Source organism: Amblyomma maculatum, chromosome 2 (genome assembly GCF_055883805.1).
Source record: "Amblyomma maculatum isolate TAMU_Amacu chromosome 2, ASM5588380v1, whole genome shotgun sequence".
Lineage (NCBI taxonomy): Eukaryota > Metazoa > Arthropoda > Arachnida > Ixodida > Ixodidae > Amblyomma > Amblyomma maculatum.
The window spans coordinates 226,150,446-226,176,274 of NC_139345.1; the positions used below are offsets into that span (position 1 = coordinate 226,150,446).

Sequence of the window (25,829 nt, forward strand, 5' to 3'; positions counted from 1 at the left end):
AAAGCCGTCCAAGTCTTAATTTATTCTGTGGTTTTGGGATATAACCATCTCTTTGGTGTACATTTTGTTGATAGCATGTGCAAGAACCAAGTTCAGCTTTGGGGTGGCGCAGTGGTTACGGCGCTCGACTACTGTTCCCAAAAACGCGGGCGGCGGCTGCTTTTCGATGGAGGCGAAAAGCAAGGCGCCCGTGTGCTGTGCGATATTAGTGTACGTTAAAGAACCCCAGGTGGTTGAAATTTCCGGAGCCCTCCACTACGGCGTCTCTCATAGCCTGAGTCACTTTGGGACGTTAAATCCCACAAACCAAACCAAACCTTTCTTTGGTGCTATAATTTTTTGTCTACCATCTGTAGACATACTGAGTGTATTCTACAAGTGCTGTGGCCCTCGCTGAGAGCTGTCATTCTTTGTTGTATACTTTGCTTTTTTTTGTTCTGCTTAAACTCGGTGTGCATTTTATTAAGTGCTTCATGTCAATGAAACGCAGGAAGGTACAAAAATGTTCTCCTTCTACCTCCAGAAGTGCCATTCTGAGTAGGACGTGCGTGCACATATAGTTCACAATTCACTTTGGTGTTTGTGGCAAGCAAGCAGTCTGCGACATACTACTTCAGTGAGAATATTTGACATACGTGTACCCTGGTGGATGTGTCTGCAGTCGTTTACCGTAGCAGAGTCCATTTCGTTACACCTATCTTGTGCGCTACTAGGGTGAAACATGAGGTGCCCACTGTGTTTTTCCACAAACTGCAGAGTGAAGTGAGCTGTGCTTCTTTGTATTTGGTTGCCTTTATGCTTGTTTTCTATTGCTTTCTTCATATGCTGAATGTAGATGAACAGCGATCAACTAGTTTTCCCAAGGATAATTTGTGCACCTATTTGGTGGTCATTGTCTTTCATTGTTGTATGCATGGAAAATGAGGCCCCCGCCAACTTGTCAACCCAATTTGGCAATTTTAGATTCCACTTTTGCAAAATTTGCCATTTTCACTTTGCACTGCAATTACAGATGCTTTTTAGTCATGTTAATCAAGATCCCAGATAACCTGTTTAACCTCTGCATCATTTGTGTGGCTCGGCTATCAATGAACATTTTTGTATTCATTTTTTTTTACAAAGGCAACTATTGACTTCTCTGTTTTGTAACTAGGTGATATTGATGTGCATGTGCACCCACTGGCAAAAGTTCTTGAAGGTGGCTTCGCAGGGGAAAAAATGCATTCATTTGTGTACGAGATAAATTGCTTGACATTTCATGTTACACTATATAACCCATAGTCACAATAATGATGCACAAGCGCAGGAATGAAATAAAAACTTTTTGATAAGATTGTCCTTCATAAATTTTTGACTGCAGCTCTACAAAATGCTTTGCTCCTTTTGTACATTGCTACATATCTTGTTCCATAAAATATCTCCCTCCATGATAGCGTTGTGTGTAGACCTTCCATACCCCTATGATGAGGCTGCTATCTGGGCCAGTTGCTTCTTGACACATTCTTGCTGCTGCCACATGCCCTCCGGCACTCACATATGTTAAAAGAGGGTTGGTAAAGCTCACATATTCATGCTCTAAGCCACTGAAGCATGGCTTCATCACTCGAGATGTTTATCGAATGATTGCAGCTGTGTATAACTGCTTCATTATTTTTTTTCTGTTAGTTGCTTTTGTAGCCTTATCTTCATTGTTCTTTGTGAGCTTTAAATTGAGAATTCTAAGGAAGGGGCATAAATTTTATGCCAATCACTTTCATCTCATTTATGTGGAAGCACTTTCAAGGACACTTTTGTTTCATCATCACTTTTCAACATTTTGTACCATTGTGCTAGTACTGAGTTGTATAACTTTTTGCTCTCATAAGTGACAGCTGCACTAGTTTCACTTACACCTATCCTATTGTCACATTTGTTTTCTACGTTATCTAGTATCCCTATGCTTTCCTATTATATCAGCTTCAGCAATCCTCTCTGCATTTAACCCTCACAATGTGTTCCATATTTTGCACGTCTGCTATGTGTACAGCCTAAATTGAACACCACAATATATTCTTAAGATTGCATTCAAAAGATAACTTCCTGAAGGTACAATCCTATTGAACACAGTAGACGTCATACTATCCATAAGTGAGTCATTCTTTTTTATGATGTATTGAACAATTTGTGAACAAAGCGATTTCATTTTATCTTGACCTCATTCGTCTGTTTTTCTGTGGTACAGCCTCTGCCACAGCTGCATCTGTAACTTGGCTGTTGGCATTGTGGTCAAATGTCTTGTGAGCCAGCAGAGCCTAATGTAGCCTAGATGTTCAGCTATTGGCTTCTTGCTTCTTTTTTTGATGCAGCAACGTTAAAACCTCTCTTCTGCATAAAAAGCGACGTTGTGAGTGGAAAATCTTGGGCACATTTCAGACAGGTGACATGGCCGAGTACTCAATGTGATGTCTCTGGCTTCACCTTTGAGGTGAATGTGTGAGGTGATAAACCTTGCAGGATCTTTGGGTAATAAGACAGGCAACCCTTAGGCCATGGAAACGCATCCGTACAGCTTGGTTAGAGTGGGCTTTATAGGTATCTAGACAAGTGGTCTTCCACATAATTGGATAACTTACAGGTATACGCTACTGATATGTATCATAGAATAAATACTAGGTGTTAGCAGTAGCAAAGTCGATTCACACGAATGAGAGTCTGCAGACAGGAGCCATAAAAGCTGTTGTGTCATAGCGGTAAATGCTGAGCTTGCGTGTCCCCACAATTGTTTTTAGAGCATGAAGTTTTCAAGTGCTGTGCTGGTTTGCCTGATAGCCGTCACATTGGTGACTTGCTGAAATAATGCTTAAGGCTTGTCTTCCTGAGACAAACATTTCTGCTTTTTGGTAGACTGCATAAAGGGAGCATTCTAGGTGTGGCAGGCATTTATGCACAGGTAAAATCATTCTTACACACACTATAACTACCTCTGCCCTGTCCATAACAGAATCAGGGAATACTTGCTCTGTCGCAGGTGCCTACTACCATTTAAATGACGAGTTCCATAATCTTTGATACTGGTAATACTGCGAAACGCATAGCATCCCTTGACTGTAGTTGCAGCCTAGTGGTTTGAGCATTTGGGGACCAATCCTCAGTGGTGTTGGGTACTCTTTGGTAAAACAGTGGGTGCTTGCTTTGCTGGTGCTGGGGTTATCTTGGGCCAAACACTTGGAGAATGGGTTTTTGACCCTATCTTGTGTTCCCTTGCTTTGTATAACTAATTTCTCTTCTTTGGTCTCCAAGGCCGTGCCACCTTTCAGATATGGCGATGAGCTGTACAAGTACAATACTGTAATTACTTGAATGTGTGACAGCCTTTCATTTTTTAGGCTGTGTATTGTAGAGTGTGGAGTGCTGTAAATAAATTTTGTGTTGTTTTGTGTATTGTAATTTTCAGTTTTCTTATAAGCAAGGCTTCCTGTCAGGTGCATGTAAAAAAAATGCCAAAAAGTACCGAAAGCAAATGATACACCAATTGTTAGTCAACGACAAGCTGTTTAAAGCTACAGGGAATGTGTTACGTGAGTAGCAGGTCTCTTAAAGTGTGCATGTTTTGCCAAAATAAAGGACAGAAGCTATACTGCAACCTGTTGGAAAAACCATGCATACAAGAGACACTAGCTGCAAATCATACGCTCATTTAAACAAGCCATCACGTTTAGTTTTCCAATGATATGCAATCAGAATATCGAAAAAGTAAATTCCATGCTTTATTCCCATATTTATGCCCGTATTCAGGTGAGGTTCATTTGAGCATGTTTTTGAGTCAGAGTGTAGAGAGTGGATGTTAGACAGTTGCACGTTGGACATTATGCATTGCTGGAAGAGCACACAGGGGATGGCAAAGCCAATACAAATCATACAGTACTATCACCTGGCATTAATGAACCTTTGCCAAAAAATTCAGAACACCACCCTAATGTGCTGCAGGCCACATCAGCCTTGCAATTCATGCCTCTTTTTGTCAAATATTGTCTTTACTTACGGTGTCCTTAGTCACGCTTGTTTTCCCCTTTGGCTCCCTTGCTTCATTCAGAGACAGGTTCGGGCTATGTGTAGCATGTGTACTGGTTAATGTGTGCATGAATGCTACGTTCAATGACAATTGCTTCAAGAAAATGGTTTCCATACTGCATCTAGCTCATTGTAATTAGGCATCATATATCATATTCACTCTTCATGTCTGTTCCTTCACTTCCTGGGCGTCAAATAAAAAAAGTGAAGGCATTTCTCTAGCTGACCTCTTCACCCTTCTCTCCTCTGAAGAATCTTGCTGCACTGAAAGAAAGTGCCAGATGCTATTGCAAGTGCAAAACTGGTAAACAGTAGCAAAGGAACTAGGCTGTACCTGACAAATTTTGTTTCACTTGTGACATTGTGGTGTGATGTGTACCTGCATCAGACGAGCAGTGTTGCTACTTTTATAAAATGTTTTTATGCAACATGCTCAGAAACCAAGGAGAATAATACCGACAGATTTTTTATTTTATTTTAACGAGGTAATTAATACATCTGCCACAACACAGTGACACTCTGCATGCGGTGAAATGTGCATACAACGTGCTATGTACGTCTAATTCAGGGAACATTAAATGCCATCAGCGTGAAAGCTAACCTGTTGCTGCCAGTGGGCATCTGCATGGTTACACTTTTTATTGCATTTTCATTGCTGCCAGAAAATCTTATCTGCTTATTTTTGCGGCTGCGTGAAAACGTCCCCGCCGCGATGGCTCAATAAAAAGTGTAACCATGCAGACGCCCGGCTCTCTGACCCGCAGTATGTGCGTAGCCCAGTCACGACGATCGCATTTCGATGGAATTAACACGCCAGCGTGTTAATTCCATCCTAAAGGTGGTCCGATGTCAGTGCAGGCTAAGATCGCCAGATATATGGCCTAATCGAGCTCTCCACTATGCGTGTTTTCACTACGCCGCTTCACCGGGCCGATATCCGCACGCTACGCCACTGAAGCCGACACGTAGCCGTAACAGACTTAACATGATGGAAACGGTGGGCTGCCGCAGGCAGTTTCCAACGGCAGTGATACCTTGAGAAGGCCAGCGTTGTCGTCGGACAGGTGTGTCTCTTCTCTAGTGGCAACTGCAGCCCGAAAATCTGCTGGGCGTTTCCAATTCTCAGTATTCGTAAACAACTTCTTTATACCCGGCCACTAGCTGAGAAGTGAATGTGCAAAGCTCGATCCTGATACTTGCCGATTTCTTTGCGCGACTAAGTCCATAAATGAAACTTACGCACAGCTAACCACATGTACGCATCTCAAGTAAGGCATCGCTCACACTTGACGACCGGCTGTTTGTGGGGTTTGCGTCGAGTACCGCCGTTCGCTCAGCCTAGCTGCTGCTGGACGTCCGACAGCGTGTGTACTATGATTCACTGTGGTCGCAACGACCGTAACTAATAGTACAGTACAGCCGCAATGTATACGTAAGTATCTCACTATCTCCTCAGCCTTACCCTGCAGCGTAAACACGGTTCGCACCGACCCTTCAGCTTCTCGGCATCGCAGCGTTGGCATTTTTGTAATCGGCGCCAAGTAGCAGACGACGGCGTTAATTTTTTGTAACTTTTTCCCCTGTTTTCTAAATTTCGTCAACAATTTCTGTGTATACGCGTTTTAGCACCGCCCCAATTTTCACGTAACGGGTACGTCACAACATGGCCGAAAAGGCGAATGTCGAGGTAGTCGAGGATAGTCGAGGATCGGGCCCCAGTTTTGGCGCCGACCCGTTTCAAAGGCCCGAACATCATCATCATCATCTGTCATAGCCGGGTGGAAAGGATCCTGAGATCCTTTCTATCTTAATTTAATTTCATATCAACACAACACGCCGGCATGCAGTTAGAATGGGTCCATATATGCATAGTTGGTGCCAGTGCACATAACACGTCGTGTACGTACGTCGTGCCGTCGATCCGAGTTCAAATACCGTAGTCCGGCCCAGTGCCTCGAGCAACTACACGTGTTCCCTCGTAGAGTTGCGTCGCCTGCTGCGCAACGCAGTCCTGCTGAGAGAGAACCTAGAGAAAACTGCGCTGCCGTCGGCAACATGCATTTGTGTGTACTGTGACTGTAGGCGTCATCCTGTGACGTCGACGAGAGCGGCTTGTGCCGGTACGGTGCAACAGGTTGTTCCTACCGGGGGCGGTGAGGTCGCCGATAGACGGATAGACATCCAAGACATTCGTCACCATCAACCGTATCCGCGACACGATTCGAAGTTGCCGCCGTACAAGATAAGATATCCCGGCGGAGCCATGCTGTCTGCGGCCGTCCGACGAGGTGCGTGCGTGTCGATGGCTTATCGCGCCCACACCCGCAAGGTCCCTCGCAAGCTGGCCGGCTGGCCCTGCAACGCGAGGGCAGAGCGGAGCGTGTAGGAACTTGTGCGTAGTTTTGCGTTTCTTAGCGGTCCGGTGCGCAGACTGTTCGCTGTTATGTATTGACGTGTCCGGTTTATATGGAACAGTAGCTGCAGGATGCATGCATTTCTTGGTTTATGTATCTTGCATGTCCAGTTGTACTCAGATGAGCCTTTTCGCCTTTTTTTCTCGGACACGACACGGTAAATCCCCGGTGTGCTGTCTCCTGTTTTATATCACAACCTGTCGAAAAAAAAAAAAAAAAAAGAAAGGCGGGAGCGTGGTGGAACGGAAGTCACAGGGTCGACGGTCTTGCTGGAATGAAATAGAACAGTTTGCAAAATAAGCTGACCACGTCGGTGCGTTGTATGTGGTGTTGGAGAAGTTAGGGATAAGGGTAGATGGAGAATACCTAAGTAATCTGCGATTTGCTGATGACATTGCCTTGCTAAGTAACTCGGGAGATGAACTGCAAAGAATAATTGACCTAGACAGGAAAAGTAGAAAGGTAGGCTTGAAAATCAATATGCAGAAGACTAAGGTAATATTCAACAGCCTCGGGAAGGAACAGCAGTTTACATTAGGTAGCGAAGTACTGGAAGTAGTAGGCGAATATGTCTACTTAGGACAGGTAGTAACCGCAGATCCGAACCATGAAAAGGAAATAAATGAGATTGGGATCAAGCGCGTTTGGCAAGCACTCGCAGATTATGAGTAGGAGCTTACAGGTATCGCTTAAGAGGAAAGTATACAACAGTTGCATCTTACCTGTACTCACCTATGGGGCTGAAACGGGGAGGCTAACCAAGAGGGTTCTATTTAAGTCGAGGACAACGCAGAGAGCTATGGAACAAAAAATAGTAGGGGTAACATTAAGAGATAGGAAGCGTGCAGAGTGGGTCAGAGAAATAGCTCAAGTTACCGACATTCTAGTGGAAATTAAGAAGAAGAAATGGACATGGGCAGGACATGTAGTGCGAAGAGAGGATAACCGATGGTCGCTGAGGGTAACAAACTGGATTCTAAGGGAAGGAAAGCGTAGCAGGGGGCGGCGGAAAGTTAGGTGGGCGGATGAGGTTAAGAAGTTCGCAGGGGTCAAGTGGATGCAGCTAGCACAGAACCGGGTTAATTGGAGAAATATGGGGGAGGCCTTCGCCCTGCAGTGGGTATAATAAGGCTGATGAGGATGAAGTATTCAGACACTTGGAATGGGAGAAGTTAGGGATAAGGGTAGATGGAGAATACCTAAGTAATCTGCGATTTGCTGATGACATTGCCTTGCTAAGTAACTCGGGAGATGAACTGCAAAGAATAATTGACCTAGACAGGAAAAGTAGAAAGGTAGGCTTGAAAATCAATATGCAGAAGACTAAGGTAATATTCAACAGCCTCGGGAAGGAACAGCAGTTTACATTAGGTAGCGAAGTACTGGAAGTAGTAGGCGAATATGTCTACTTAGGACAGGTAGTAACCGCAGATCCGAACCATGAAAAGGAAATAAATGAGATTGGGATCAAGCGCGTTTGGCAAGCACTCGCAGATTATGAGTAGGAGCTTACAGGTATCGCTTAAGAGGAAAGTATACAACAGTTGCATCTTACCTGTACTCACCTATGGGGCTGAAACGGGGAGGCTAACCAAGAGGGTTCTATTTAAGTCGAGGACAACGCAGAGAGCTATGGAACAAAAAATAGTAGGGGTAACATTAAGAGATAGGAAGCGTGCAGAGTGGGTCAGAGAAATAGCTCAAGTTACCGACATTCTAGTGGAAATTAAGAAGAAGAAATGGACATGGGCAGGACATGTAGTGCGAAGAGAGGATAACCGATGGTCGCTGAGGGTAACAAACTGGATTCTAAGGGAAGGAAAGCGTAGCAGGGGGCGGCGGAAAGTTAGGTGGGCGGATGAGGTTAAGAAGTTCGCAGGGGTCAAGTGGATGCAGCTAGCACAGAACCGGGTTAATTGGAGAAATATGGGGGAGGCCTTCGCCCTGCAGTGGGTATAATAAGGCTGATGAGGATGAGGACTGCATACGATGTTCGATTAGCGTGCGCTACTGCTGAGATGCAGGAGCAATGCTTCATAGCTGGCCCAAGTCATTAGAATTTTCTCACCTGTTCAGATACTTGCCAGGCTGAGCAGTGCTCGATAAGGTTATATTGTAAGCAATACCGAAATCTAGCTCACTCAAGTTTTTGTTTTGTTTAGTGTGTGTCTGCTATTTCACACTTCATGCGACTCCTTTTCTTTGACTTATTCTTTACTTTTCAGCATTGATAAATTTCAGATGCCTTAAACACAGTGGCCACTTTATGATTACTTGTGACATTTTTCGAAGTAAGCTGCACTTTGCATTGATACAGTGTGGCGACCTTTCAAGTTTCTTTCCCTGAGTACTTTCTCTGTTTTTTGTTTTTTTTTTTTTCATTGTTTTCCTATAGGGAGCTTGCACGAAATGCTGAGAGCGCCATTTTCCTGTACAGTGCAGCAGTCGACCGTGGAGCAGGCTGCGCAAATAGTGTCAGAGCGATGGTCTTGTGCGGTTGTGGGCTGTAATAGCTGAACGCAGACCAAAGTGCAAAAGGTGGAGTCCGGACAAGATGACTACGGGTTTTTCAAAATACCAAAGGTACACTCGCACGAATACGACAAGACCAGCAATCGGAATGTCGTAGACAAGAGTGGCTTATGCGTGCACCTCAAATGTTGTACACTGCAGAAGCTCACCATTCTAGCTTGACGCAGGTTGGCCGTCTAAACTTTTCTATGACTGCAATCCTGACACGAAATGACGTGCATACACTTGGTATTTCTCCAAACTGCTGAGAATGCCACGTCTGTTGATGAGTGCATGCCATTCTCGTCTGCGACGTTCCGATCGCTCCCTGTCTTAACGCATTCTTGCAAGCGTACCTTTGGTATTTTGAACAACCCGCAGTCTTCTCGTCTGGACCTTTTGCACTTTAGTCTGCGTTCGGCTATTACAGCCCACGACCGCACTAAACCATCGCTGTGACACTTTGCGCGGCCCGCTGGTCGACTGCTGCACTGTACAGGAAAATGGCGCTCTCATCGTTTCGTGCAAGCTCCCTATAGCCTGTGGAGATTTTTCTCACATTTGGTACAACTACATCCGAATGTCCATCATTGCTTAATAACCTGCTTGAGTATAAAAAGCAGCTTCCAGTGGGTGCTCTGTCTCCTTAATCATATTTTATCTCATTAGCAGTTTGCTAATTGAGCACCTGTGCTGCACATTTGGGGAATGAGTACAGGATTAGTGACTGCTTAGCAATTTTTGTCGTGTGTATCTCTCCAGTGAGAGAAAAATGTTCAGAGTTTAGGATTTTTCTGATGAACATTTTATGACAGCATTGGAAATATTTCTAGCTTCCCGGATGACTGACCCTGTAACATCTGTTGGTCCTTATATGCTCATGTCATCACTCAAAATGCGAGTCATTCCTATAGGAAAAAGTTGTTATATTAAGATGTGGTCACTCGAAGCACATGAGAACTACTGCAAAATGCGTGAGCATTCATCTAGGACATGTTTTTCCGCATCCATTTCATGTGTCTAGCTTGAGGTGTTTCACGTGGGTCCTGAATATGCGCTGCAGCTATTCTTGGCAGCTATTCAACTAACCTTTTGCTGATAGCACTCATAGATAACATAAAGAATGAAATCGATAAAGGAAAATTGGTAGGGTCAGTATTCATTGACTTTACAAAGGCATTTGACTATCAATCATGATATTATTTTTTGCTAAACTCCTTTCTTAAGGAATTAGTGGGCAACCATTGCAGTTGTTTCGTAGTTGTTTATTTAGTCACCAACAAACAGTGTGTGTCAGGCATATTTTCCAGTACTAAGACAACTTCAGGGTTAGGGTTCCATTCTGGGACCTCTGCTATATTCAATCTATATTAACAATCTCCCTTTTTCTCTTTCACATCATATGGAGTGTCTTGTTTACGTTGATGACACGATCGTCTCATCCCATGAGCTGATAAGTGAATTAGTAGCAATTTAGAAACTGTAAACGAGTGGTAGCAGATTGCATATCAGTCTATTAAGAACTAAATTTATCATTTTTAGTTCACCAACCAAACACCGCTTCAGTGCTCCTTTTTTATTCCTGAATTCTCACCCCATACTGCTCACAGACCGATGCACATTTTTGGTATCAAACTGGACCTCTTCTTAAGGTTCAGTTCCCACATTCAGTCTCTGAAAAATAAATTGGCCTTTAGCATCAGAGTGCTTTTGAAAGCACACCATTATTCCCAACAATTGATGCTTTACTCTTCATTTATTCACAGTCATATCAATGATCGCATTGCTACATGGGGACCTACGTATCATTCCCATCTTTCGCACATTTGGCACCTAGAGAAACAAGCGATTAAATGCCTACAATGATCATGCGGCCCCACTGCTCTGTCGCTAAACATCATGCCTATAAATGTGCTTGTAACATATGGCACAGGCATAAGAGCATCTCTACATTATTTCATCTCCAATATCACTCCAGTGCAAATAACCTTTTACTTGCAAACATTTATACCAATTATAGCAATCTATCAGTTCTACCAAGATTAAAATATAGAACAAACTTCCCTTTTGTTACTCAGAAAATCTTTCAGGCAATACATTTCCACTCATACCATAGTGGTATAGCATAGTGGTACAATATATGCGTTGCTCCGATACATATTTTTCTGTAAAGTCCTCCTGTTAAAACTCGTATTTTCTCCTTTAACCATGTGTTATTTGTTTAGACCTTGTCTTTACTATATATTTTTATTTGTTATGTTTCTTGTGCCCCTTTCATAGGAATTTTCTCTACATTTTGAGTTAGCTTGTTTACTGAAGTTGTTCATTGCCCGACTGCTTCTATTTTACTTTTCCTATGTGGTAAGAGGTCCTAATACAGTATTCGTTCCCTGTGTAATAACCATCAGTGATCTTCAACTTTAACATTACAGCCTTGCACATACAAAGGGCAGGTTGAGACGTCTGTGAAGTGCATGCGATGCACCCTTCGAGGGCATCAGCTGCCCTAACACACTCCTCATCATTTTGTGGAGGGTAGTGTGATGGAGGAAGTGGTTGTTTTAAATTTATGCACTTTTCAAAGCGATGCTGCTGGCTACATGCTGCCTCTGTGTGGTCAGGCAAGACAAGAATTACAGTTGGTCCATGAATGCACTCTCTCAGCATGTGTTATGAACCAGGATGCTTCCTCTCATTGTAATTCTACTGATTGCGCATGTCTAGCTCTTCCAATGGTATGGGAAAGGCACTTTAACCAGAGGCCTGGTGGTTAAGGGCCATTCATTTTCATTCATTTGTTTCTGTAGCTTACCTTGCCACTATACTGGCAGGCTTCATCTGTGGCCATTATTTGTGCTTTGTGCAGTTTTTATTTCCACGGAATGAAAAATGAAATTGTGATAGTTGGGACGACGGCCGGAAGGAATTGCAAAAGTTGCCATTTTGTGCAAACCTAATCTATAGACTTCAAAGTGGGATGAGGTTATTTAAGTGTCACATGTTTATCTCATCAACAAACATGTGAATAACCCAACTTATGTAATCCTTGCTCAACCTTAAATATTGTCACGCCACTGACGACGAGGAAGAATTGTGCTGGTCTGGGAGAAGAGGAGAAGAAAGCATTGGTGCCTGGGGCTAGCAGGCTTCACCTTATCCCACTGCCATATCACTGTAAATAAACACCCCTTTTCTATTTCACCGTAACAACCTGGTGGAAGGTGCTCCGTTCGATCCCTAAGTATGGCGCAGCAAGACCAACTTGAGTTTCGACGTAGTCGCCGCCTTGCTGGACTGCCACCGCATCCAACAATCATGGACCACACCGAATCTAACCGTGCCAGCCGCGACGCTGCAAGTCAGGCTGGTGAAAGGCCTGCCCCCTCCAGCTCTGTTCCATGCCAGCCTTACCGGGAACCACGACCGTTTGCAGGAGAGGAAGGTGAGGACGTTGAGAAGTGGCTACTTCATTATGAACGAGTTAGTCGGTACAACCGGTGGGACCCTATCACCATGCTCACAAATGTAGTTTTCTTTCTAACTCACACGGCTATGACCTGGTTCGAGAATAACGAGGACAATTTGACAACTTGGGAACGGTTTGCCACTGAGATAAAACAGCGTTTTGGTGAATCTGTACCGAGAAAAAAGCGGGCTGAGCAGACCCTTGCTCAAGGAGCTCAATTTCCGGGTGAAACTTGTACCACTTATACAGAAGAGATCCTCAGATTGTGCAAATGTGTGAATTCCAACATGTCCAAAGAAGACAGAGTCGGCCACATTTTGAAGGGCATCGCGGCTGACGTGTACAACTTTTTAATTGCCAAAGACACCCTTGAAACCGTCTGCGATGTTATTAAACACATCCGCGTTTTTCAAGCTCTCAAAACCCGTCGTATTGCGCCAAAATTTGGGCGGCTGGCCAACGTGCCTACCGTGGCCAGCCTTGATGACCATGCCCAACTAGATCTTCCGTTGACGATCCGGCAAATTCTGCGGGAAGAACTGCTGCGGCTCAACCCACTTCCCCTGCACGAATCTGCTGAGGTCTCTGTCCAGAGGGTATCTAGACGGCCGGCTTCACCACCACAAGCGATTACAGTGCAGCCTTTCGCGCAAGCTACTGAAGTTGCAGCTTCTATTGACTATCCTCCTATACATTTCGCCAACCGGAATGTGTCGATGCCTGACGCCCCAAGGTATGACGTCGCCTCAAGTGCACATCGATCTTCAATTCGATCTACCAGGATTCCTGAGCAGTATGAGCATTCAGCCAGACCTACGACGCGCCCAGCTGTTCCTTGCTCTTATTCCCAACAGCATTTTCTACCTTCCCCGCCGATATGCTACCACTGCGGCGTCGAAGGTCACATCGCCAGGTACTGCCGCAGTAGGTTCCCACCTCGCTATAACCGTCCGACGCCTCCAACAGTACCTAACAATCGGCAATACAGGCCCGTTCTTCAGCAATCCAATACTCAGCGTGGGTATTACCGCAACATCCATTACCAGAATCTCCGCGACCACTCCCCTGCATCTGATAGAAGTGTTACTCCTCCACCCGCCTTCCGTGCGCGTCGTTCTCCATCACCGCGGCGGCGCACCATGTCGCCTCAGCAGGAAAACTAACCAGCGCGACCATTGGGGATGAGGCCGCTGGAAATGTGCTGTGTGCCAACATCCCTCCAACTACAATGCTCAAAAACAAAATTCGTGTGTTTATTGATGGGGTGTATACATTAGCATTGGTGGATACGGGTGCGACTATGTCTGTGATGAGTAATCAGTTTAGGCGCTTGTTGGGACGCAAAGTGATGTTTGAATATGACCGTGCTTCAACGTTTTGTGGTGTGAGTGGAGAGGCGTTGTGGCCACTGGGTGTGTGTAGTGCACAAGTGACTGTGGGTGGTGCAATTTTTCAAGCCGAATTCGTAGTCTTACCCCACTCTACGCATGACATCATTTTAGGAATGGACTTCTTGAAGTTTTGTGGCGCTACCGTGGACTGCCGAAGTCAAGAGGTTCATTTTGACGGCTCGCATCTGCCGACTCTTTTTGAAAGTGGCCGTAATGAAGACACAGTTTTTAGTATTACCGAAGACACAGTAGTTCCACCTTTGTCTGCCATGTTCGTTCCCGTGTCCGCTCCACTTCTTAACCAGGTTTCATTTCAGGCCGTGGTGCACCCAGTTCACTCGGCATGCCTGAAGAAAAATGTTATTATCCCTCACTGTATGATCTCCGTGCATCACGGTAGTGCCTCATTATGGACAATCAATCCATCGTCCGAGCCCGCAGTTTTACCAACGGGATTGAAGCTTGCCTTCTGTGGACCCGTTGCGCCCCACGTCATTGCTTTAGTCACAGATGCTTCGAGTGCCACCGTACCTCTGCCTGCTGATGAAACTTCGATCTTCCGCATGATCAGCGCCGATCTTTCCTCACCTCAACGCCATATTCTTGTGGATATTCTTCTACCTTTTTTGCCTATGTTTGACTTTTCTCAAACAGATGGGCCAACCTCTCGCCCTGCACATCGGACCCATCATAGCATCGACACTGGTTCCGCTCGTCCCATTCGTCAAAAGCCATATCGCGTGTCCCCATCTGAGCGCAGAGTCATTCAGGAGCAAGTGGAGGACATGCTACGGAGAAGGTGATACAGGAGCCATTTAGCCCCTGGGCTGCCCCTGTTATTCTCGTACGCAAAGAAGACGGTTCCTGGCGGTTCTGCGTCGATTACCGGCATCTAAATTCTGTTATGAAAAAGGACGTCTATCCTCTTCCTCGCATAGACGATGCCCTCGACTGCCTCTCTGGTGCGTCCTATTTTTCTTTTCTTGATCTCAGATCTAGCTACTGGCAAATTCCAATGAACCCTGCGGATAAGAAAAAAACAGCCTTTGCAACGCCAGATGGCCTTTATGAGTTTAATGTTATGCCATTCGGGCTGTGCAATGCGCCTGCTACATTTGAACGCTTTATGGACACAGTTTTGCACGGCTTATAATGGGACATTTGTCTTGGCTATCTGGATGATGTCGTCATATTTGGGAAGCCCTTCCAAAAACACAATGACCGTCTAACACGCGTCTTGAATTGTCTGCACAACGCCGCCCTAATCCTAAACTCGAAAAAGTGCCGCCTTGGAGAGCGCCAAGCGCTGGTGCTAGGACACCTTGTCAATGGTGATGGTGTAATGCCGGATCCCCAGAAAACTTCCGCTGTTGAGTCTTTTAAACCCCCTCAGACAGTGAAGGAGTTGCGCAGTTTTCTAGGGTTGTGTTCTTATTTTAGACACTTTATACATCACTTTGCTGACGTCGCTTGCCCATTGACGTGCCTTCTCAACAAAAACTCCACTTTTGACTGGACACAAGACTGCGACGCGTCATTTCGTCAACTGAAGTTTCTTTTAATATCGAAACCCATCCTACGTCACTTCGATCCTGCTGCAGTGACAGAAGTTCACACGGACGCTAGTGGAATCGGTCTGGGGGCAGTCCTTGTCCAACGGCACAATGAACAAGAGCATGTTATCGCGTACGCAAGTCGTACCCTGAGCAAGCCGGAGCGAAACTACACAGTCACCGAACAGGAATGCCTGGCTGTAGTTTTCGTTGTGCAGCATTTCCGTTCATATTTGTACGGACGTTCGTGTACTATCGTAACTGACCATCATTCACTCTGTTGGCAGCGGAACCTTCGAGACCCATGTGGTCGTCTCGCACGCTGGGCCCTCCGGTTACAGGAATATGACTTTGCCATGGTGTACAAAAGCGGGAGGCGTCATGCAGACGCAGATTGTCTTTCTAGGATGCCAATGGCCAAGACTGGACCTGACAGCGACGATTTCGACAATTATATATAGACCCTCGAGCCAGCGTTCCCCGACACGAATGTTTTCAAAACGGAACAGAAAAACGATACCAGTCTGCAGCCTCTCTTTGCCGCCGCCCAAGCCAGCGTACCTACAAGCCGTTTTTGTGTGCGTGATGGCCTCCTGTGGAAAAAGAGTTATTCGCCTGTTGGCCAGCGATACCTACTCGTAGTTCCCAAGACGCTTTGCACGGACGTATTGCGTGTTATGCATGATGATCCAACTTCTGGGCATTAGGATCGGTTCGAACACTCCACCGTGCTCAAGAAAGATTTTACTTTCCCAGAATGCGCTCGACAATTGAACAATACGTTGCCAGTTGCAAGCAATGTCAACGCCACAAACGTCCAACTGCAACTTTATCTGGCTTGCTGCACCCTGTGAAGACCCCGACAGCTCCGTTTGATCAAGTAGGCATTGACCTCGTAGGTCCGTTTCCGAAGTCCGTGGATGGAAATCGCTGGATTGTAATTTGCGTGGACTATCTCACACGTTACTGTGAAACCGCTGCTCTTACATCTAGTACGGCGCATCAGGTGTCGCTTTTCTTGCTCCACTCGGTCATATTATGACACGGGCCGCCACGAATTGTCATCACTGATCGGGGCCGACAATTCACTGCTGATGTTGTTGAAGAGCTCATGCGTTTATGCGCCGTAACTTTTCGACACTCGACGCCATACCATCCCCAGACAAATGGCTTGACTGAGCGCGTCAACAGAACGCTTATCAACATGCTAGCCATGTATGTGGACGCAGGGCATAAGAACTGGGACACCATACTACCCTTCATCACGTATGCGTTTAATACCGCCACGCATGAGACGACTGGGTACAGTCCATTTTTCCTGCTCTATGCCAGACCGCCATGCTACTCCCTGGATACTATCCTGCCCTTCACAAGCCATGAAGACCCTTGCCTGGCTGAGACCCTCTGTCTCGCCGAAGAAGCTCGGAGAATCGCCCGATTATGGTCTGGTGCTTCACAAGAACGTTCTAAAGTGCGATACGATGCCAGTCACCGGCGAGTCGCATACTCTGTAGGTGATTTAGTCTGGGTGTGGCGTCCAATTCGGCGCCGTGGCCTACATCAAAAACTCTTGGCCCACTATGACGGCCCATATGTGGTTGTCAAACGCATCAGCGATTTAACTTATGCAATAGCCCGCCTGACAGCATCGGGTCGTTGGTCTGCCAAAACCGAACTATGTCATGTTGCCCGCTTGAAGCCGTGTCAGCCTCGCACGACTCACGAACACGCCCAGAGGGCTTAGGCTGAGTAGGGGGGAAATGTCACGCCACTGACGACGAGGAAGAATTGTGCTGGTCTGGGAGAAGAAGAGGAGAAAGCGTTGGTGCCTGGGGCTAGTAGGCTCCACCTTATCCCGCTGCCATATTACTGTAAATAAACACCCCTTTTCTATTTCACCGTAACAGTATATTTGAGTACGACTACAGGTCTTGGGAAATACAGTGATCTAGAACGCAAGCCTTCGAGATGCAACCAGATGAGAGTTTTTGGAGGCCACAAGCAGGTGACACTGCTGCACTGTGATGAATTTAATGATAGACAGAGGCAAGCTTTTTTTGAGAGGAAAAAAAAAAAAAAGCTCAAGTTTGTTGTGTTCATGACCACCCTGTTGCTAAGTAGTTTGTTGTAAAAATTTATCGAAGCTTCATTTGAAAAAGGCAGAGTGGGACAAAGTGCTGTCTCACAGGCAAGTCGTCGGGACCAGGACCATGGCTGTAAAAGCGAGACTGTCCCACCTAAATTGGGGTGTCTGGTCACTTTATGCAAACGGACGTTTTTTTCACTTGCATATAGAGGAGATAGCAAAGACATATTCAAACCTATGAGAAGCAGCATATGTGCTGAGCAGAGGTTGCTTCTGACCAGATGAGACGGCCACTCGTGGCATTGTTGCAACATGTGTAGACAGGGCCTTTGTATTGTGGACAGATGCACTGATAAGACTGTAATGGCCAATAAAAGTAGCAAGCAAGAAATAATACATGCTTGCACACAAAGTGCAAATTTTGTTGTTAAGCAAGCATTCGCACATTGTTTATGCTGCGACAAATGCGAGATCATGATATGTTTTCTTCCAGATTCATCCAATGTAACATTGTGTCTTTGAAGAGCAAACATGAAAGTACAGACATAGTACAGACAGACAAGTACAGCTGCTGGTGTCTTCCTTAGCTAGGACTGTGTTGTTTTGCTCTTGTGACTGGCTCGCGTTTCTCATTTAATGTTGACAAAACACAATTGTTACCTCAATGATGACCAAGTCTTATGAGCGTCCACCTTGCAGTGCTTTTGGTTGGAGGAAGGGTTTTTAGTGAAGCAAAACATAGCTCGTGCCAAGGCACCGTATGGCAGGAGCACCATTGAAATACCATCAGGCTTAGTAGAAAATAATGCACATCTGAGTGGTGTGTGCCATGCAGAAGTCTTAGCAAAAGTGCCAGGAATACAAAAATTAAGGCAAGAGAGAGGCATTCACAGCAGGGAAGGCATGTTTGGATTGTGCAAGACACATACTAAGCAGGCGGACAAAATGCAGTCCAGTAGGTGGGCAAGGAAGAAATGAGAAAGGAGGGGTTCTGCGCCCATATGTACATAGGGCACTGCATTGCAAGTCTAGGCTTACCTATGAAGAGAAGCATTCACAACAGGGAAGGCATGTTTGGATTGTGCAAGACACTTACTAAGCAGGCGGACAGAATGCAGTTCAGTAGGTGGGCAAGGAAGAAATGAGAAAGGAGGGGTTCTGCGCCCGTATGTACATAGGGCACTGCATTGCAAGTCTAGGCTTACCTATGAAGAGAAGCATTCACGACAGGGAAGGCATGTTTGGATTGTGCAAGACACTTACTAAGCAGGCGGACAGAATGCAGTTCAGTAGGTGGGCAAGGAAGAAATGAGAAAGGAGGGGTTCTGCGCCCGTATGTACGTAGGGCACTGCATTGCAAGTCTAGGCTTACCTATGAAGAGAAGCATTCACGACAGGGAAGGCATGTTTGGATTGTGCAAGACACTTACTAAGCAGGCGGACAGAATGCAGTTCAGTAGGTGGGCAAGGAAGAAATGAGAAAGGAGGGGTTCTGCGCCCGTATGTACATAGGGCACTGCATTGCAAGTCTAGGCTTACCTATGAAGAGAAGCATTCACGACAGGGAAGGCATGTTTGGATTGTGCAAGACACTTACTAAGCAGGCGGACAGAATGCAGTTCAGTAGGTGGGCAAGGAAGAAATGAGAAAGGAGGGGTTCTGCGCCCGTATGTACATAGGGCACTGCATTGCAAGTCTAGGCTTACCTATGAAGAGAAGCATTCACGACAGGGAAGGCATGTTTGGATTGTGCAAGACACTTACTAAGCAGGCGGACAGAATGCAGTTCAGTAGGTGGGCAAGGAAGAAATGAGAAAGGAGGGGTTCTGCGCCCGTATGTACATAGGGCACTGCATTGCAAGTCTAGGCTTACCTATGAAGAGAAGCATTCACGACAGGGAAGGCATGTTTGGATTGTGCAAGACACTTACTAAGCAGGCGGACAGAATGCAGTTCAGTAGGTGGGCAAGGAAGAAATGAGAAAGGAGGGGTTCTGCGCCCGTATGTACGTAGGGCACTGCATTGCAAGTCTAGGCTTACCTATGAAGAGAAGCATTCACAACAGGGAAGGCATATTTGGTTTGTGCAAGACATATACTATACGGGCAGACAAAATGCAGTCCATTGGGTGGGCAAGGAAGAAATCGGAAAGGAGGGGTTCTACGCCCGTATAGGCTTACCTATGAAGAGAAGCATTCACAGCAGGGAAGGCATGTTTGGATTGTGAAAAGGAAGTGATTTTGTTTTCATCTGGGTAATGTGAAATCACTCGGTGATTCCGCAAGGTTGATGCACACCAACTTGAAGGCCTGCAATTTAGAGGAAATGAGAAACAAATTTAATCAGTAATCAGTTTGGTGAAAGGAGATTGAACTATTGGTGGAAAAAAAATGTTTCAAGAGAGAAGATAAGTCGTCGAAGATAAGTCGACCCTTTGTGACGGAGGTTCACACTGATGCCAATGGGGTCGGTCTTGGGGCAGTGCATGCATAGTGGGGCTGAACACGTTGTTGCATATGCCAGCCGCATGTTGACAAAATGTGAACGGAACTACACAGTTACCGAATTGGAGTGCCTTGCAGTTGTGTTTGCTGTGCACAAGTTCCGACCATACCTATATGGACGCTACTTCACCATAGTTACTGACCACCATTCGCTATGCTGGCTCATCGGACTTCGCAATCCATCTGGTCGTCTGGCGCGCTGGGCATTACGCCTACAAGAATACAACTTTGGTGTCGCGTTGTGAGGTTCTTTTCTTTAAATCTTCTGGGCACCTTGTTCTGTGGCTTATTCAGAGACAGCAATCTAAATAGATGACCAGACCGACCAATTTAACGGCGAATAAGTTTATGTACACACATGGACGGGACGAGATTAGGACGAGTAAGTAGGATGAAGACTAAACACAAAATTGTCTACAGTCATCAGTTCGTTGGGTAGGCAGGAACGTGAAGTCGGTGTAGACGCTCGCTCCGGTTGTTCAGGCGTTGTAGGGTCGCTGACGTAGGGCTTCGGCAGGTCTAACGGAAGGCTAGGCCACCGAATGGGGCCCAGTGGAAGCACGAGGCCTCGGGTTGTCATACCACGGCCAATGAGTCCGGTCTCCCCAATATGCATAGGCTCAGCACGGCGCCGAACGCTCGTGCCAGTGAAGAGCTGCCGTTGCAGCAGCGGTGAAGAGCTGGCACTGTGGCACTCCCGGGCCCGACCACCGTTCCGAGCTTCGTGGACAACAGGAGGAACAGGACAGGATACGGCCGGCAGGCCCCAGGTCTGGATTCCGGGGTCAGGCCTGGCAGAAGACGCACTGCTCCGAGCTCCTTGGGCAGCAGATCGGCTCCGCTGCTCGCCTGTTCTCCCCTGCTCGTGCCTTGCGCTCCTCGAGCCAACCTCCACGTTTTCCTCTTCTTCTTTCTCCAAACGTGGTTTTCCTTCTTCGTCTTTTATCAAATTCTCCCCACTCACACACATGTTCTTCACAAATATGCCCCCCCCCCCCCCCCCCCCCCTTTGAGAAGTTTTTTTTTTTCGGGAAAAACAAAAAACTTGGGGCCACGACACTGATGCACTCTTTTGGAGGACCGCACACCACAACACTGCTGCACACATCACTGCACACACCACAGAGTGGCCACACTATTGTCTGCTGAGAGTGTGTCACTCGTACACACACACACAAAAAAAAACACTTTGTACTAATGCAAGTAAGTAACGTTAACACTTGTCATAGAGGAAATAAGCTCCTGGGAACATCCTAAGAAAAGCGCGACGAAACCTCCAGGTGCTTCGTCTGAGATGTGCTCTGTGACGTTAAAGCTCCCACGGCGTTGGGGGACAGCACAGAAGTTAACATTGTCTCCCGTATTGTTCTCGATTCACCAGTTCAATCTTCTTTATTGAGTCTCGGTTCCCCAGTCCGCTCCGGGACCAAGGATCTGCACTGAACGTTGGCAACGGAGTTTTCGACTCGACTTTATCAACAACTACGAAAGATGAAGCTTGTAGGGCATTCACTGGCTGGCACTCTTCGTAGCGTTTTGTGTTAATAGACATGCGTCCTAATGGAACGTTCCTCAGCTTTCCTTTCGGGACAGTCCTCTGGCATGCATTGCACGACCTCACAAACCGCTTAATGTCAGCTTGCACCCCTGGCCAGTAAAAGTCATCAAGTACTCTTGCGGTAGTTTTTCTGACACTCTGGTGGCCGGCAAGTGCACTCTCATGTGCCTGCACGAGGACCTGACGGCGCAAAACCTTCGGAACGACCGCTTGTTCGATTGTTTTCCCTGGGCAAAGTTCATAGGTCCGGTACAAAATGCCGTCAACTAGATGGAAGGTGTAGGCCGTCTGCCCTTTTCGGTGATAGGTTTTCTTCAGCTTGCGACGACACACGTCTAAGCTGCCGTCATCTTCTTGTTTCTTGCGAAAAACAGGCCGAGATAATTGGAGTACGGTTTGAGTGGCATCCAAACCAGTCTCTGAAACTTTCGCCGCCAGAATCTGGAAAGAAGCACTGGACCCATCATCACTGGCAGGTATGCTTCTCTGGCCCGTCAAGACTGTTGGAACATCGGCGAATGGGGCGCTTGCACCCGGAACTTTGCCGATAATTACGTCATATAATGGCGTCGGCAGGCACCTAGCAATAGCTTTGCCTGTGAAGTATGGCGGCTTGATAACCTCCGCCTCAGGCGCTTCGATGTCAAAACCATTCGCTAAACGTAAAAATGCTCGTTCACCAGTATACGCAGCCTCGGGCACCAAAGCCTGACACACCACGATGCTATTAGAACCAGTATCGCGCAGCACCAACACTGCTTGTCCGAACACTTCTCCATGCTCCACCGGCATGTTGGTAATAATCTGAGATGGACTAAGAGCCGAATTGCCCCCTCGAACATCTAGGCATGTTCTTCCCAGCTGACGACCAGGGCGGAAATCTCGAGGGGACGTGCAGCAAGCAGACGTTTCCCGGTCATTTGAATTTCCGTATCGACACAACTGGGTTTCATGCCCAGATTTGCGACATAATGTGCAATATGGGGGCTTCGGTTTTGTACGGCAATCCACCGACCTATGTCTGATCTTTTCACAGATGAAGCATCGAATTCTAGTCTTTGGGTTTGGGGCTGCGTCCTGCGGTTTCGCAGAATTCTGCTCAGCTCTATCTTTAAAAACCGCGAGGTTATTCTGTCACTGAGCCTCAAGAAAGTGATCGGCGGCCTCAGCAATCTCGTCCACTGTTTTACAATCACGTTCTCGCAAGAAGAGAACTAAACGATTGAGACAGCTGTTTAAAAACTGCTCAGCCACTATCATGTCCCGAACCACTTCAAACGTGCGACCTTGTCCTCGCATCTCAACCCAGCGGTCAAAAAAAACTTAACAACCTTGTGGTGTACTGGGAAGCTTTCTCACCATCTTGCGGCTTGCTTCCACGAAACTTCTCTCTGTAGCCGCCCTCAGCCGTGAACCGGAACCTCTGAAGTAAGGTAAGTTTCGCTACATCGTAATTGCCTGAGTCCTCAGGAGAGAGTCGTCCAAAGACTCTGAGAGCTTCTCCGCCGAGGCACAGACTCAAAGCTGTGGCCCACTTCTCTTTCGGCCAGCCTTGGTCAATGGCGACATGTTCAAAATGCTTCAAATATGCGTCCAAATCGTCCCTTTCCTCATTAAACAGTGGAATCAATCCATGAGGACTAATTGGGAAAGACGGAGCTGGTACGGTACCGTGCTCAGCGCTTCCAAAACGGGGTGTTTTCTCCCAATTCCGCAAGTCGTACTCGTAGCTGCAAATTCTGGTTTTCTTGCTCCAAGCGCTGCTTCGCTCCTTCACGTTCTGCAGCTCTCTCTTCGAGTTCTGCAGCTCTGTCTTCCCTTGCCTTTTGCAATTTTTCTCAACCCACTCTCGCAACTCCACTCCCTGCAAACCTATACGTTCCCCTATCGCGAGCAACTCTGGTGCACTCATTTTTCTCCAATCTCTAGCCGCGGGAGAATGCTGCTTGGCCGGCTTGGTCCTGCCGTGGACGGCAAAATTGTGAGGTGCTTTTCTTTAAATCTTCTGGGCACCTTGTTCTGTGGCTTATTCAGAGACAGCAATCTAAATAGATGACCAGACCGACCAATTTAACGGCGAATAAGTTTATGTACACACATGGACGGGACGAGAGTAGGACGAGTAAGTAGGATGAAGACTAAACACAAAATTGTCTACAGTCACCAGTTCGTTGGGTAGGCAGGAACGTGAAGTCGGTGTAGACGCTCGCTCCGGTTGTTCAGGCGTTGTAGGGTCGCTGACGTAGGGCCTCGGCAGGTCTAACGGAAGGCTAGGCCACCGAATGGGGCCCAGTGGAAGCACGAGGCCTCGGGTTGTCATACCACGGCCAATGAGTCCGGTCTCCCCAATGTGCATAGGCTCAGCACGGTGCCGAACGGTCGTGCCAGTGAAAAGCTGCCGTTGCAGCAGCGGTGAAGAGCTGGCACTGTGGCACTCCCAGGCCCGACCACTGTTCCGAGCTTCGTGGACAACAAGAGTGGATGACATCACAGTGACGCAGACTGCTTGTCACGGCACCTATTGCCGGCTTCCGTTAACGATGAAGACGGCTTCGACGGGTGTTTAGTCTCAATCGCATCGACGTTTCCTAGTATGGTGACTTTTAGGAGAGAACAACGCAACGACCGGTCACTACAGCCTCTTATACAAGAGGAAGAAGGAAGAGCAGAGTCAACGCAGTTTACTATCGAAGATGGTGTTTTGTTCAAGAAGAACTACTCAGTTGACGGTGCTGCCCTCCTTTTGGTCGTTCCAAAAAGTCTCCGTGCACAAGTTTTGCATGCCATGCACGATGATATTACCTCTGAACATCTGGGCTTCTGTCGTACCCTACACCGAATTCGCCAGCGTTTTTATTGGCCACAAATTTATAAGACCACCAAACAATATGTTTTGACATGTGAAAAATGCCAACAACTTAAGGCACGCACCACCACCCTGGCCGCACCTTTACAACCCGTCAAGCCACCTAACTCACCTTTTGAAAAGATTGGAATTGACCTGCTCGTTCCTTTTCCAAAGACTGTAGGTTGCTGCCGCTGTGTTATCGTCTGCATTGACTATCTTACCAGATACGCGGAGACTGCTGCTCTCGCTACCGCAAAGGCTGCTGATGTTTTGTCGTTTCTTTTGCATTCAGTTATTCTTCGCCATGGCGCACCCCGTGTTATTATAAGTGATCGTGGTCGGCAATTCACTGCTGATATCGTGGAAGAAATGCTCCGACTTTGTGGTTCACACTACCGACACTCCACACCGTATCATCCGCAGACCAACGGTCTCACCGAGCGCACCAACCGCACCTTGACAACCGTGCTGTCCATGTACAGCCTCGTCCACTTCTAGCTATAACATGGTCACTGCTTTCAAGGTGTCATTGCATCCGACCCGGCCACGCAGTAATCTAAAGTGGCTGGCCATGTGAAGCAGCACATCCGTGTCTCTGTGTGCTTGCATCGCTTTGCATCGATATCTGCCTGCGTCAGATACAATGTTGCTTTAAAAGCAGTGACCGTGTTCTAGCTAGAAGTGGACGACCCTGTACGTCTCGTCTGACCATCGCAAATGGGATGCAGTGCTACCATTTGTGACCTACGCTTATAATACTGCAAATCATGAAGTTACCGGCTATTTTCCTTTCTATTTACTCTATGCAAGAACTCCCCACGTTTTCTTCCCATCTTCCCCCAACGACGATGCGTCTGTTTCCCAGATACTATGCCGTGCCGAAGAAGCTCGTCGCTTACGAACACTGGCTTCTCAAAGCCGCTCGAAAGAACACTACGATCTGCATCGTGCAGTTGCTTGCTATCTGGCTTTGGACGCCTATTCGCAAGTGAGGATTATATGAGAAGTTTCTCTGCAAGTACGGTGGCCCCTTCGTTGTGTTGGACCAACTGAATGACGTGAATTACGTGATCGCTAAAGTTACGACGGATAACCGCCAATCCCGCAAGACACAAGTTGTTCATGTGGCTCGCCTGAAGCGCTGCCATCTTCGATCTGCCTAATTTTCTTGAGGACGAGAATCGTTTGCCCGGGGGGAATTGTTACGCCGGGTAGCAACGCACTGAGAAGCAACAGAAGCAGAAGAAGAGGAGGAGGAAGCGAGGCACGCGCAGACTGATCTGGGTTTTCTGAGCTGTGTGCGTCCGTCCTTCATATGAAGGTCACCTGTATTAAAACCATTTCATCTTTTACGATATTATTACTGATATGGGCTGGACTGGTAGATGTGAGCATGCATTGTGCCAGCATTGCTGAATCTGATATGTGGATCAGCAGTGACCCTGACA

The 25,829-nt window shown here is 46.8% G+C and overlaps 1 protein-coding gene across 2 annotated transcripts in view; it reads left to right on the top strand.

Moving 5' to 3' along the window:
* The first annotated feature begins 6,146 nt into the window (after positions 1-6,146).
* Positions 6,147-25,829, top strand: part of Gcat (Glycine C-acetyltransferase) — a 238,625-nt gene continuing 218,942 nt past the window's right edge. For both annotated transcript variants that reach the window (XM_084595840.1, XM_084595841.1), the window contains exon 1: positions 6,147-6,338. In XM_084595840.1, coding sequence (XP_084451966.1) covers positions 6,314-6,338 — 25 coding nt within the window. In that variant the 5' untranslated portion in view covers positions 6,147-6,313. The remainder of the gene's footprint in view (positions 6,339-25,829) is intronic.